Source organism: Typopeltis vanoorti, chromosome 21, assembly GCF_054136105.1.
Source record: "Typopeltis vanoorti isolate ZY-2024b chromosome 21, IOZ_Tvanoo_1.0, whole genome shotgun sequence".
In the NCBI taxonomy this organism is placed as follows: Eukaryota; Metazoa; Arthropoda; class Arachnida; order Uropygi; family Thelyphonidae; genus Typopeltis; species Typopeltis vanoorti.
Genome location: NC_143569.1, coordinates 97451911 through 97468337, shown reverse-complemented (window position 1 = coordinate 97468337; position 16427 = coordinate 97451911). Strand labels below are relative to the sequence as shown.

The following is a 16427-nucleotide window of genomic DNA, read 5'->3' as shown; positions in this document are numbered from 1 at the left end:
CACATGAAATCACAGTACTGAAGCGAGGACCTGGATGCTCCCACAACTGGGCAAGCCAAGGTAGCTTGACTAGGGTCAGCCTTCGATACACAACGCAAAGCTAAATTATTGTTGTGCAAGCTTAAAACGCCTTCTGTCTACAAAAATAAAAGCCTAAATGGAATGCTTATAAATGCATGCATTTATTAACAAATAAATATTACTTCTTTCTCAATTAATGAGCTTGCACAGCAAGCATGGAGAATTCGCCACTGGGAAGGATAGACAGGATAGGAGAGGAGTAGGCATGCTGCTTATTATTATTATTAATATCTGACCTCCATGGAGTCAGAGACTCATTGTGGAAGGCACACACTATTATACATGAAGGGCATCCAGCAGTGCCTTAAATTGATTCAAAGTGTCTGCATTCACACAACCAGATAATGTATTCCACTCAACAACCACTCTGCATTCAAAGAACCTACTACTCTGCTCACATCCTCTTTATACAGTTTCCAGCAATACCCTCTTGTTCTACCCTCCAATCCCAATAGATGAAAAACCTCTTTGTATCACATGTGTATGAAGGTGGCCCATGTCAGTCACATTGGCCACCTTCATACACATGTAGGATAATAACAACCCCTGACTCGCTTATATGCCTCAATTATATCCCCTTCATGGAAGGGGATGTGGACAGTGCATGGAAAGCATTTTAAATGATGCAATATCAAAATGTGTCCCTAGTGTTTGAAGAATAAATAGAGTAGGAGTGAAATGGATGTGTAAGCTTATCAAACAAGAGATTTGAAAGAAAACAATGATGTGGAAGGAATACAATGCATATAAGGGTGATGTCCGTTATGAAAATTATAAGCAGTGGGTCAGAAAAGTCACAATTGTTGTATGAAAAGCTAAATCTGAGTATGAAAAGCAAGCTAAAGACAATCCCAAAGAATTCTATTGCTATGCTACTGCAAGTAAAAGAAAGAATGAATATGAAAGAACAACACTACTGAAGGCAGATGGTGCGAGGATGACATATGCTGAAGAAATTGTTCACCTAATGAGTGTTCATTTTGCTAAAGGCTCTCATACCTAGTGTGTATAACATTGTGCTCAGTATTTCTGGTACCTTTTCACTGAATTTAGAAACTCAGATGTATGAGGAGGAGATATTAGAGCTGTTGCATAATCTGAATAAGAATTCAGCAATAGGGACTGATGGGATTTGATTTGATTTTAAATTTTGATTTTCATGGTGCAAAGACATCAAATGTCATACTGTGCCAGGACACAGATCACAGCAGTATATATGGTTGCTAGGATAATCACAAACATCCATTCCCTTAGAGGGATTCGAACCCACAGTCTTTTGGCTGGAAAGAGGATACGCCAACCATGTGGGCAGAACTGATGGGATATCAACGTGGATGCTAAAAGAGTGTTCGGCTGAACTAGCTATTCCTTTTATTCAACAAGAGTGGAAGATTCAACAAGAGTGGAAAGAATGTATGGCAATCCCATTGCACAAAGGTAGTGCAAAGACTGGTGTATCCAACTATTGACCTTAGTATCTCTTGACCTGGTGGTAAAGATTTTTGAAAAAACTGTTTAGGGTTGGCATTCAAAAATGGGTTGATGGGTTGAGAGAAAATATCTATTTTACAATGAACAGCAAGAGTTTACTAAGGAAGGTCATATGTTTAGCAGTTTGCTCACCTTCTATAATAGTGTTACCATTGAATTAGTCAAGGGGAATTGATACACCATGATACTTTTGGATTTTGCTAATGCTTTTCACAGAATACAGCATGAAAGACTGTTGCATAAATTTGAGAATATGGGTTTGGATTATAAAATATTAGCATAGATAAGAGGATGGCTGACCGACAGATATCACAATATGGGGGATGCGAGACTGCAAGATTTAAGGTAACCGGTGGTGTACCATAAGAATCCTACCTTGGTCCACTGTTATTCAAGGATCCATCCTTGAATAACAGTGGACATTGGGAAGGATTTGACAGGAACATACAGTTATTTGTTGATGATGCAAAGATAGACAAAGTAATCAGGAATGTGGCTGATATGCAATACTTGCAGAATGATTTGAATAGGCTGAAACTGTGGGCATGGGAAAATGGCTATCAGTTCAATATTAGTAAATGTAAAATCATGCACTTTGGTGAGATTAGATATCCAATGTCATATTGTATTGGTGAGATTATGCTAGAAGGAACTGATCAGGCTAAGGATTGTGGAGTTTTAGTAGACAGGAAGTTGAAGTTCAAGGGTCGTATAGCAAAGACTGCAAATATAACTCAGAGAATAATTGTAATGATGAAATGAACTTTGACATGTAATGATAAAGATGTCGTATTGTCTCTTTATAAGATCTCACTTGGACTATTGTGTCCGGGTCTGGTCTCCTGGTTTCTGTGGCGATTCTGATACAGTGAAGAGAGTGCAAAGGAGAATGTTAAATATCAGGTGTAACACTGATTATGAAAAAAAAGATTGAGAATTTGTAGACTGCAGGCACTAGCAAACAGGAGAAAGATGGGTGATATAATTGAGACTTATAAACTTAATATCTGAATAGGGTTATACAGGATGGATTTCAGTTATGGAATTTTTCATTTTATGGAGGGTTGGGAAAGGATAAGAAGGCATCCTTTGAAGCTGAGAATGAATGCTGTCAAGAAAGGGGTGAGATCTAGATTCTAAAATGAGATCTAAAATCTAAACTCTTCAGTAATGAAATAATCCAGTAAGCTACCCTGGCTACCTTAGCCAAGCCCAAATTCCTAGATTCATCAATTTCTTGGAGTACAGTTTCCTCAATGTGGTACACAGCTTGCAATCTTTTTATCCTAAAATGCATAACTTTAAACTTTTCCATTTTAAATGGATATCCATTATATTTTGTCCATACTGTCAGTCTGTTTAAATCATTCTGCAAGCTCTCTGAATCATCTTTATTAAATATTACCCTACTCAACTTTGTACCATCAGTAAACAACTGAACATCTCTCTTCATATTATTTCCTATATCATTTATGTGCAAATTAAACACCAAGTGATCCAAGCATTGAGCCCTCCTGCACACCATTATTCACCTTTCTCCTGGATTTTCTCTTCCATATAATACATTTTTGATACCTGTCCATCAGCCCATCATCATATCCATATAACTAGTGTTTTATCCATCCCCATTTATTTTCATTTCCGTAACAGGATCTGGTTGGCCGAGTGGTTAGCGTATCCGCTCTCCAGCCAAAAGGCTGCGGGTTCAAATCCTGCTGTGGGTATGGATGTTTGTGACTGTCTGTGAAAGCACTAGTGGTGGTAGTCGGCAGTAGATGGCACTGGTGTTAGATGATGAAGGTTGGTGGAGTAGTGAGATAAGGAGTTGTAGAGTTGATGCCCTCATGCGACGAGTCTCTGGACTCCCTGGAAGTGTGATATAATAATAATAATTCTATCAAACATCTTTGTGAAGTCCAGCAGTATCATCATGTACCATACTCATAATCCAATTCAGCTGTCACTGTATTATAAATACTTAATAAATTACTAAGACATAACTGACTCTTTCCAATGCCACTGTGCTGCTCCTCATAGAGTATCATATTCTTATCCAGCCTTTCCTGAATTCTGTTTTTGACCAACTTTTCCAGTAATGCAAGTGAGTTGTGAGCTATGGAACAGCTGTCATCTGGAAACACTAGTGAAAGACAGAGAAAAAAAAAGGGGGGGGGGACAGACAGAGAGAGAGAGAGATATCAGAAAGAGAGAAAAACTACTGAATTGAATTCTGGATAAATTACACACACACATATATTTATTTTTTTTTTTTTTTAATTAACTCCTACCCATAAAAGGTTGAGAACCTATAGCACACTAATACCATCAGTAGGCTAATGATTTTTTTTATTAGTTTTGTTGTATTTTTTATTCATTTTTTATCTGTTCTGGAAACCATGTAAAAGAAACACCAAACATGGAACTTTTCATGTCACTTCAGGATTCCTAGCAAAGTGGTAGTCTCATGCTAGGAGATTAAATTCATCTACCACCTAAAGACAATCACTTTTGTCCATGTCCAAGACAGGATACAAACCCACAATCTGGAGAGTGTATAAACTAACCACTTGAGCAACCAATCCATGCTCAACTGGGAAGAAAAGAAAGGAGCATATATTCAATAAAAAGAACTGAATTATATAAGGGGCCATCCCTGGAAGTTACGAAAGGAAGCTGTGAGTAAGAGGGTGAGGAGTGGTTTCTTTGCTTGGTTAGAACCTTGGAATGCATTGCCAGAGTGGTGATAGCAAGAACAGTCAACGAGTGGTATGATAGACTTTGTGTTTCTTAGGAAGGACCTCCATTGATGATGAGTCTTTTGACTCCATGGAGGCCTGAATAATAATAATCATCATCATCATCATCATCATCAAATTCCTGCCATGTACCCTCAAGGGGTGTACAGGATATGATAGTACTACATTAAAAAAATGACATCATAACTAACTTCCTATCTACAATTTTCCTCCAAATCAGTCTGTTACTTGTCAAGACTCCAACATTATCAGATCTTATATTTCTGTCGTCTAAGGCACTTTGTACCGTATCAATCCATCTATATCTTGGTCTTCCTATGGGTCGTTTTGCTGCCAACCTGGCAGAGAACACTTGTTTTGCTAATCTTTCTTCGCCCATTCTGTTTAAGTGACCATACCACCTGAGATTAGCTCTGCTAACGCATTCCTGGATGCTGACAATGTCAAGTTCTTTCCTAATATCCTCGTTTTTCATATGATATTGTTATTGATGCCATCTGTTCACGCCTCTAATCTTTCTCAGGACTCTCATATCTGTGGTCTCTAGTCTTTCGTCAAGTGTTTTACTTCTGACCCAGCTCTCAGATCCATAAGTTAAAACTGGTTTGAACACTGTCTTGTATACAGCTAATTTAGTGTTCTGACTAATTTCTCTCTTATTCCATATAAATTTATTCAGTTGACTTCTCACCATACCAGTTTTGCTGATTCTGTTGTCTATTTCCATATTTAATTTACCATCTTCACCAAAAATCGTGCCTAAGTAGTTGAAATGTTTTACTTGGTCCACAGGTTCCCCATTCACAACACAGTTCACATTTTCAATGATTCTGTCTATTTTCATTGTCTTTGTCTTTTTAATGCTGACCTTCATACCACATGTATTACAACAGTTATTGAATTTAGTCAGAGAATCTTGCAGCCTTGTAGCTGATTTATTTTGAAGTATAACATCATCCGCATAAAGCAAAGTGCTGACATTAACATCTCCAATTTTGATATCATGTTTAATACCACTTCCCTTCATAATGTGATCCATATAGATAATGAATAACAGAGGAGATAATGTACATCCTTGTCTCACACCAGATTTAACATTAAACCATCTTCCTGTACTTCCTTCAATTCTAACTGCTGACTTACAACTCAAATAAAGGCTAAGTATTGCTTGATATAATGTCCCACTGACATCATATAACTGCAGCATAATGAAATGCTTCTCTCTCTTGGCACCTTGTCATATGCCTTTTCCAAATCGACAAAACTTAAATACAGATCTTTGTTATTCCCATGCTTTCTCGACTATTTGTCGTAAAGTGAAGATCTGATACTGACAGCCTCTGTTTGGTCTGAATCCAGCTTGGTCTTCACCAAGCTTTTCTTCCACAATTCTTCTCAACCGTTTCTCAAGTATACTTGCATAGATCTTGCCAGGAACACTCAGTAGGTAAATACCTCTGTAATTCTCACATTCAGTTTTATTTCCCTTTTTATATATAGGTACTATGAGAGCTCTACTCCAATCATCAGGAATTCATCCCTCTGTCCAGGCCTTCTGAACTATGCAGTGCAGCCACTGTAAGACTCTTATACCACCATACTTTACCATTTCTGGTCGAATATCATATACTCCTGCTATCTTTTCACATTTCAAGCCTTTGATGGCTTTTTTTTCTACTTCAAATATGGATATGCATTTCTGACTGCATGCCTGGTCAGTGTTTTTTACCATTGTGCTGTCATCACTGCTTGTTTCATTTAGCAGTTTTTCAAATTAATTACACCATACTTCAAGGATATCTTTTTCTCCTGTTTTCATGTCACCTTTATCATCTCTAACTCCTTTTACAGCACTCTTGCCTCCATTCTTAAGCTTCTTCAACAACCTCCAGAATATTTTGCCACCTTCTTGATATTTATTTTCTATATTCTTGCCAAAGTCCTTCCATGACTTTTGTTTAGCTAGTTTTACACAGTGATTAGCTTTCTTACATTTGTCTCTGAATTTCTCTAAGAGCACAAGCTGACTTATTTGCCAGGAACTTTTGATATGCTTTCTTCTTTTCCTTCACTGCCTCTTTAACTTCCTGTGTCCCCCATGGAGTTCTAATTTTTCTATCCTTACAGACAACTTCACCACATGCCTCTCCAGCTGAATCAATCATGGCTTTCTTCAAGGCTTGTCACCGAATCTCCAAAGTTTGATTCCTGTTCTCAAACTCTTTATTTTTTCTTCAATATCTTTGTGTATTTTAGTCTACAGTTCACATCTGAGAGCTGCTCAACTTCTATTCGCTTTAAAACTTTCTTACATGTTATTCTTTTCAATATGAAATTCAATTTTATCCTGCTCAAGACTAAATAGTGATCACTTCCAATTCCTAATCCTCTGTACACTCTGGTGTCTTGCACCAGGGAGAAAACATCACTATCAGCAATAACATAGTCAATGAGACTTTTCTTATTCCTTGCCTCTTCTCTCCATGTGAATTTGTGCACATTTTTATGTTGGAACATGGTGTTAGTAATAACCAGTCCATGTCCTGAGCAGAAATCCAACAGATATTTGCCATTATTATTAGCTTTGCTCTTTTCTCCAAATTTTCCCAAATTATTTCTGTATATCTCACACTCATTTCCTACTCTGCTATTTAGATCCCCAACAAGGACCAACTTTTCATTTTTCATTGTGTCAGTTGCTTTTTCTAAAGCCTCAAAAAAATTCCTCCACTTCTTCCTTAGTAGAACCTTCTGTGGGACCATAGGCACAAATAAGTCTCATTGTCCAGTTCCCCATTCTCATATTTGCCCACATTACTCTACTTGAGACTGACTGTCATTCAAGAAGATTAGCCTCGTATTTTGTGTTGAATACTATGGCTACTCCTTCTTTTCCTTGATTGTCATTTCCTGAATATAACATTTTGTATTTATTTCTCAGAAAGATCTCACCAGTTTTTGTCTTTTTTGTTTCAGTCACCCCTATTATGTCGATCTGGTACTTATCTAATTCCTCATCTGGCTCCATTTCTTTGCCATTCAGGCTTCTTATGTTGATAGTACCGATCCTTAACTCTGGTAATGTTGAGTTGGGATGGGTTTTCAGATTTGTTCCAGTAGCTGACGTTTCGCTGTTCGCCCTGGTTCCCTGATGAAAACAACGGGGGCCTTGTTTAACCGGGCGACGCCCCAGCCGGCATGGAATTTTGTCATGTTGTACCATCATTTTTTTTATTCTGGTCTAACCAATAAGAATACAATTTGGTCAGCTAAATCCCAAATTGCCAGCCCATCCTCGTTTGTTCAGTATACAAGTAGATACCCAACAGGGTTCACCACGAGTAGGTGAAGATTGGACATTAGGTCAGAAGCCCTAGTCGGTTCTCCACATTCCTTTAAAGGCTATGTGGAGGTCTCCTCTCAGTTATACAGCTTTGACCCTTAAGCACCCCTAATACAGTAAAATTCTTTTCCTTGAAATTGCCTTTGGATCTGCTCAATTAATTGTTGTATTCCTATTGTGAGAGTAATTATCTTCAAGCTCACTTCAGTAAATTTATAAAAAATGTTGAAGCAGTTGAAATGATGAAGCCTCAAAAGAGGCTGAAACCGGTCTGGGTAGTGGCCTCCCTCCATAATGTAATAACAGCATACATTTCCTAGGAAATGTGTTTTTACATTATGGAAAATACCTAAGAATAGCGATCTGAACTTTCCCCACCTTCGCAACGAGTTGTCCGGTATTGTACTACGTACTAGGGTGACTTGCATTAGCTCACGCTAGTGATCGCTGATACTTTATAGTTTACTATATTCGGCATGAAACTCTCTGATTCCAATCTTTGAGTTTCTTATTCGGTTTTAAAACAATGCGGATTTTATATCCCCTTAATTTAAAATATTGTTTATATCGCCGAAATGAAGCTTATTAGCTCTTTATATTTAAATAAAAAATGTTTTTCATCAAACTTGCTTGATAGAAGACGAAATGTGAAAGTTATAATGGTCACAGTGAGATCATTCACTTCTTTATTATGATCTAAGGAATTTTGAGAGGTAAGAGAGATAGAATGAATAGAAAAAAAAAAAATATAGAGAGAGGGAGAAATCTTGAGAAAAGGCAAAAAAATTGTGGAAGGTAAGTGTAGTGAAGAACAAGTTGGATTCTGGTCAAATAGAGGTTATCAGGATCAGATTTTCACTTTAAGACAAATAATTGATATATCTTACACAAATCAATTAATTACTTATCTCAACTGGGAATATATCAAGGATCTGTATTTAAGTTTTGTAGATCTAGAAAAGGCATATGCCAAGGTGTGAAGAGGAAAGCTGCAGTTATATGGTGAAAAAGCAACATTATATCAAGTGATATTTAGTCTTTATTTGAGTTGTAAGTCAGCAGTTAGAATTGAAGGAAGTACAGGAAAATAGTTTGATGTGAAATCAGGTGTGAGACCAGGATGTACATTATCAACTCTGTGATCCATCTTGTATATTATTATTATTACGGGCGACTCCAGGGAGTCCTTAGACTCATCGAGGGAGGACCCAAATCATGTTCATCACAACTATTCGACATTCACACAGTATCTATCATACCTTGCCTTAAACTCATTCACTGTCACAGGACCCACTACATTCTCTGGCAGCTTATTCCACTCATTCAGCACTCTAAAAGTAAAGAACCCAGCTCTAATACCCTTACTAACCACACTGTTGCCCAGCTTCCATGGATTACATTATGAAAGAAAGTGGTATTAAACTTGATGTCAAAATTGGAGATGTCAAGGTCATCTCTTTATGCAGATGATGTTATATTTCTGAATACAATGTCTTCTTCAGCAGTTACCATTCTACCATTAACACCATATTACAATGATCATTTTTCCTTCTACTTGCCACATATCTGAAAAACTCTGTAGGATTTTTCTTGGCCTGATTTGCTAATTTCTGCTCATACTGTAGTTTTGCTGTTCTTACCAACTGAGTCACCTTTTTGTCCTGCTCTTTATACTCCTCACACAATTAATTGCTACCATTATTCATCTTGTGCTGTCTCCACAGAAATTAATCCTCCTCTTCCATGCTTTAGCTCCTCATTCATCCATTTGACAACTACCTTGTTCAGCGTTTTGGCCTTCAGAATACATTCACACATTGATTCTGTTATGTATTTCTTTGTCAGTTCCCAAGCAGCATTTATTTCCTTACCACTCAACTCCTCATTCCATGCTATAGCTCCAAGCTGTCTCCTAAGCTTGTCATAATCACCAGCTTTGTACTTTCACATATATCCTTTCCTGAGAAAAGTCTGCATATGGCTAACCACAACCTAAGTGATCACCCTCATGATCACTCTCACCAAATGGAAAGGTGTAGAGAGTGATCACTAAATAAATGTAGCTCTGCACTCTGACTTCATTTTAAATTTGATTTGGTGATCATGATGGTGCTCACTTTTTATTCACTCTGTCTTATGAGAGATATCAAAACAAGATCAAACCTTTTTAATAGTATTATTCTACCAGCAATGACCTACATCAGCAAGAACATGGAACACAATAGAAAAGAAAAAACAAAGCCTAATAACCAACCAAAGGATAATAGAAAAAAAGTCTGTAATAGGAGCAAGAAAGATCATATAAGATGTACTGAAATAAGGAAAAAATCAATCCGGATTCAGAGATGTGGTAGAAGCTATCTGTAACAACAAGAAAAGATAGGCAGAACATACAGCATTCATGTAAGATAATAGAATGGACTTCAAGAATAACAGACTGGTATCCTAGACACATAAAAAGAAAACTTACAACGATATATGAAATACACACACACACACACACATATATTCAAAATCCATTATAGTGAAACATTGAATACATAGGCTTAGTCTATGTATTATGGCATGTACTATGTACTATGGAATACATAGACCGGCCTGGTTGGCCGAGTGGTTAGCGTATCCGCTCTCCTGCCAGAAGGCTGTGGATGTTTGTAATTGTCTGTGAAAATACTAGTGGTGGTCAGTAGATGGTGTTGGTGAAGATGATGTGGTTCACTGTACCCTCCCATGATGAGTCTTTGGACTCCTTGGAGGTGTCACATAATAATAGGTTTGGAGATAAGAATCTGGTTATTTGAAAAAAAAGTAGATGAAATTCATTTTCTAAAAGATTCTTTCTTCACAAACATTTCTGATAAAGATAAGGAGTTACGATTATTAACAATGAGGTCATCTTATTGGCAAATCTTTTGTACATTTATCTAAAAATATGTAGTGATATGTCATATAATACCACGGCTTTAATAATACAGTATCACAACAATAATTAATGGATTACTAAACAAATTGAGTAAACATGAATAGACTTACTCTCTATGAGCACCAGTTCTCTGGCTTTCCTGGAATAAATCTTTAAGATGTGAGGCAATGTAGCTTTTTACTTGTGAATTTCTTTCCTCTTTCAAAATTTTAGCAAGATCTAATGACATATCCAGATCATCAACCTTTGATATCAATAACTGAAATGTGGCAATACGCAGACCAACTTCTCGAGTTGAATCAGTAAGAAGCGGCATAAATAATTCATAGAAATAAGTACATTTAAATTTTGCATAGCATAAATCCATATCTTTCAAGGCCTAGGGGAAAAAAGTAATATTGCATAAAACAATACCAGCCTTTAAAATTTACAGTGAAAAAATGTCTCATTTACAACTTAAATTTTAGAAATTTTAAGCATAACATAGAAAAGAAAAATTTGCAATATGAGAGAACACTGACCATCTGCAGCATAAAATGCAAGAGTTCTTTTGCTATATTGTGAGCAGAAGAATGAATACTTACGAAGGGCAAATTTACAGTGAAAAAATGTCTCATTTACAACTTAAATTTTAGAAATTTTAAGCATAACATAGAAAAGAAAAATTTGCAATATGAGAGAACACTGACCATCTGCAGCATAAAATGCAAGAGTTCTTTTGCTATATTGTGAGCAGAAGAATGAATACTTACGAAGGGCAACAATGATGGTGTGAGTGACCAGGGTAGGGTATATTCACATATTTGTGATGGTGCAACCTAAACATATGAAAAAGTTTTGATAACATAGTTCTCAGAAAATTACTATTATTATACGGGCACCTCTATGGAGTCAAAAGACTCATTGTGGAAGACCCAAACTATCCATATAATCTATCATAACTCTCCTTGAATCAGTGACACACTCAGGATTTAATCGGGGGGAGGGGGGGCAAGTTGAGTAGACGATTTGAGAATACACACTGTGCATCGCATACGAGCTATGACCGAGTATCTGCAGTGATCGCCAATACATGATACCATGATCTCCTCTGGCCCAGCTCAGGCAAACAAAGTAGCACTCGAGCACTACTTTGTTCACTTTGCGTTCACAGAAGTCAGAATTCCCGAGTGCTATAGGGTATTCCCACCTTATGTGATCGCTAATTCATAAGTAGCATAGAAATAGAAGGCACGATATAAATTTTAAAAAAATAATAATTTTAATTAGGAAAAGTTTTTTGGAAATTTTTCTAGTGATTTTTTTCTTTTCCTTTTTTTTGCAGGGGGGGCCTTGAGCCTCCTCCCCAGGTGCACCAATGCCTTGAACCCATTAACAGACAAAGCAACAAAGTACTCACATCTAATTCTGGCAACCCATTCCACTCATTCACAACTATTCAAGCAAAAAATCTGGTCCTCATGTCCCGACTTAATTCAAATTTCAGGGATGACTCATTTTTCTGGTTCTACTGGCCAAATGCTGAAACATTTCCCCTGCATCAATCCTATAAAGCCTTTCAGCAACTTAAATAATTCTATCATATCCCCTCTTTTTCTCCTATCAACCAACTTCTGCAATCCACACACCTTCAATCTATCCTTATAGGAACATTCTACAGGCTACTCACCATCTTGGTCACTTGTCTCTGAATCCTCTCCAATGCTTCCCCAAGAAACCCAGGGGACCAGACCTGAGCACTTTCAGGTTATTTTCTATCATTAATGTACAAATTAAACAGCAAAGGTCACAGCACTGAACCTTGCGGTACACCACTAGTCATGGTTTTCACCGAAGTTCTGCCCCTCCATATATCACTTTTTGATATCTGTTCAGTAGCCACCCTCTTATTCACTTGGCCAATGTCAATCCATTCCTATTTATTCTAATTTGCATAACGGAGTTTCCCACGGAATTTTATCAAATGCCTTTGCAAAATCCAGAAAAATCATCATATAGCTATTTCCTTTATACAACTCAGCTGGTACTCTATTATAAAAAGTTAGTAAATTACTAAGGCATGATCGACCATTCACAAAGCATTTTTTGGGGGGATTTCCTTTGGCTTGCTCAGCTAGATTCCTCTCATAATCTGGTTTTGTCTTCCTTGCCATGCTGGCCACCTTTCATACCTTAGCCTTGTATTGTTCATGAAGTTGCTGGTCACCCTTTCTCTTTATATAACTTCCACAGCATTTTTTCTTTTGCAGCTTGTGCTTAATGATATTACTCAACAATCTAATTCCCACCTGTTTAACTGCCGTTACCGTAGGTATTCAAGTTAATATTACTCCCTCTACATGCCCCTTAACTATATCCTATGCACTACTAACATCCTTACCCTGCAGTGATTTATGCCATGCCACAGATTTAAGCTTCTTCCTATGCTTGTCATAATCACCTGCATTATAGTTCCACATATACCCCTTCTGGAAAGAATATTCCACATGTTTTACAATCTCCCAAGTCAAGACTGCATGGTCACTTTCATCAATTGAAGACAATGTGGTCACTTTGGTTATGGATAGATCTTCTGATCCTATCACCAGGTCCAATACTCTCCCACCCCTAGTTCCTCCATTATATGCTGCCTTAAGTAATTATCTCTTAGTAGGTGTATAAATTCTATTTTCTTCCTGACATGTGATCTTTCTTTATTCCAGTCTATATATCCATAGTTGAAGTTCCCCATAATAATCACTCCTGTACTAATTTGGAGATGCATGTCTTCCAGATCATTTGTGGAAGGAACTCCCTGGCCTATAGCAACAACCAACTGTATATTTTGTCTTACGGACCTTAATCTCACACCTGACTGCTTCAAATGAACAACCATCCTCTGGCCAATCTCCTATTATTTTTGGCTGTAATTCATCTGCTATTTTCAGCAGTACTTCTCCCCCAATCCATCTTCTCTATTTCCCTGAAAATACTAATTCCTTCACATTCTATCTCTGTAACTACATAATTTGCTGTTAGCTAAGTCTCACTAATGCCTATAAATTTCAGCGAGGTTGTACTAACCAATGTCAAAAACTCCTCCCTTTTGTTTCTGATACTTCTGGCATTAGTATATAAAAACTGCAGGATCCCTTTAGGCTCCCCACCTACCTTTACTTCCTAAATTGACTAACCTATTCAATATTTTTGTTTGAGAGACTAGATTTCATACTTGGTCATTTTCACACTCCCTCGTCTCATGGGTGCCTTTGCACAAAGTCACCTACTTCCACCCTAACTGCTTAAGTTTTCCTGAATATGTGCTTCATCATGCTCAGTGAACAAAGCTCTCTCTAGATACCTAATGGCAAAACCATTTTGATGCAGTCCATCAGCATTGTACAAAGCCTTCTTTTGTCAAATACAGACCATAGATTCACAAATCCTCCATCATTCTTTATGCACAACCTATGTGTAGACTCATTAGCTATCAATGCCCTCCTCAGTTCACCTCTATCATAGAATGGTAGAAGACTTATAATCTTCATCTTTTCGCTCTTCAGTTTTGCTTCTTCTAACAACTCCTTTACATCCTCCCTCATAGAATACTTCTCACCTCTCAAATCGTTTGTATCAACCAAGACAATCATTTCTTTTGACCTTTGCATTTTTCATCCATGCATACTCAATAAGCAGAGGATTTTGTCTGTGAAATTTATGAATAAGAATAAAGTACAACACTTGAGTATTTTAGATTTGATGTTTTCAGAAAATTTCATGACTAAAAAATAAATATATATAATAATTAAGCACACCTTACCTGTACTGCTGCCACATTAATATAATAAGGTACATTTCGATTACTGGCACAGTTATATAGTTGTTGAAGTGTTCTAGGAATTATCTGATAAGCACTCCCCATATTTCCAATTGCCTAAAAAAATAAATAAATTGGTATTTTAATATTAAGTTTATTGCTATTATTATTATTATTATTATCCTAAGACCCCCATGGAGTCAAAGCCTCATCATACTGTACCTTGAATGCATTCAAATTTTCTGCAGACACTGCACTCTCAGCCAATGCATTCCAATCATTCACAACTTTCTATGCAAAAAACCTTCTCACTCTCCTGCTTATGCCTTCCTTATACAGTTTCCAAGGATGACCTCTTCTTCTTCTCTCCCAATCTCCCACAATTTTATGAAAAACCTTATCAATATTAATCCTATCACAACCCCTTACCAACTTGTGCATCTTTTTCATATCACCCTCTTCTTCCTATCCACTAGACTCTGAAAATTACATCATGTTAATCTTTCTTCATATTCAACATTCCAGAGATGAGAAACTATTTTGGTCAATCACTTCTGAATCCTCTCCAACATCTCTTCATCCTTTTGAAAACCAGGTGACCAAATATGTGCACAGTAGTCCATATATGGCCTAATCAGGGCCTTATACAGTGTAACCAGAATCTTCTTACTTCTACAGGTCAGTGTCTTCTGCAACATTCCCAGAATTCGTTATGTTATCCTCACAATTTTGGCAATATGCTCTCTAAATTTCATCATCCACCATCATCCCAAGGTTTTGTATTTCCTCCACCTCTAACAATATATCCCCACCAAGCATAAATTCTACATCCCATCTTTGTTTTTCAAATTATAAAACCTTAAATTTTGCAACATTGACCTGGGATCCCCATAACTGTGCCCATTCATTCAGTATATTCAAGTCTTCTTGTAAGGCCATATCTGCTCTACTCCTAGTAATTCATCCAAAATTTGCATCATCTGTGAACAACTGAATATCTCCATTCACATATTCCCCAATATCATTAACATACAGGTTAAACAGAAATTGTCCTAAAGCAGATCCCTCAGATACAGAAATCTAAATATAGAAGAAATTAAATTTAAACAGTTCCTAAGAGATCATTACCCATGTAGTGGAGGTGATTTACAGTTCTATACTCCTAAATGTAGTCATAGCATCAGAGAATTCGCAGTAACTAATGGAGCAATGCTGCCTCTGCCTGGAGAAAGTGATGTTGTCATCTTGACCTTGGAGTTGCAGACATGCAGAATTTTCAGTTAGGAAAGGCTATGTGGAATTACAAACAAGGTAATTATGACAAATTGAGCAGTCAGCTTAGAGTAGTGCTAGGACATAAGAAATTGGAGTGGGAAAGAGAGAGATGTTAAGAATGCATGGGAGATGGTGAAAGGATACCAATTACATATTTGGTATCCTTTGACCCTACACTGGATAAAAGATTAAACCAAGTGTAAGCAAACAAAGTTTGCACCTGACATATTTTCAGGACCGTGGCAACTCGTGGTAAAGGTGGTACAAGTTCTGATCACTTGCCTTAGTATCCCATAATGCCAAGCACATATCCTTATGGGTATGTATAATGCTATGCATTATGGAAAGGATCACTACCCAGACCGGTTTCAACCTATATTGAGGTGCTGTTTAAGTAAAGACCCTTCTAAAAATTAGAGAGTCAGGAGGACTAGGACCCTACAAGTGACAAAAGGACTGCCCAACTCAGCGGCACTCCACACAGTGACAGGCTCACCCCACCACCAAGCAGAGCCATAATCTCAACAGTGGCCCCACTCAAAGAGAGGCAAAAACCTATCCCGATAGAGCCATAAACTCAGTGGTGGCCCCACTCAGAGAAATCTACCCTCTCACATCTCAGAGAAAGCAACCACTTCTGCGCAATGCATAAGTAAAGTGGTCTCTAAAAATTAGGCGATCCCCCAGATCACTCCCTACAAGTGACTGAGAAATTGTCCAACTCAGCGTTGGCTCCACTAAGTGACAGGCTCACTCCACCAT

At 37.4% G+C, this 16427-nt stretch overlaps 1 protein-coding gene across 1 annotated transcript in view; it reads right to left on the bottom strand.

The window, feature by feature from the left end:
• The window catches only part of LOC150095132 (apolipoprotein B-100-like), a 297535-nt gene that overhangs the window by 75371 nt on the left and 205737 nt on the right, over positions 1 to 16427 (bottom strand). Inside the window, exons 13-14 of the mRNA XM_090411200.1 lie at positions 14394 to 14507; positions 10705 to 10973 (exon numbers count right to left, since the gene is read on the bottom strand). Of these exons, the coding sequence (XP_090267326.1) occupies positions 10705 to 10973; positions 14394 to 14507 (383 nt within the window). The remainder of the gene's footprint in view (positions 1 to 10704; positions 10974 to 14393; positions 14508 to 16427) is intronic.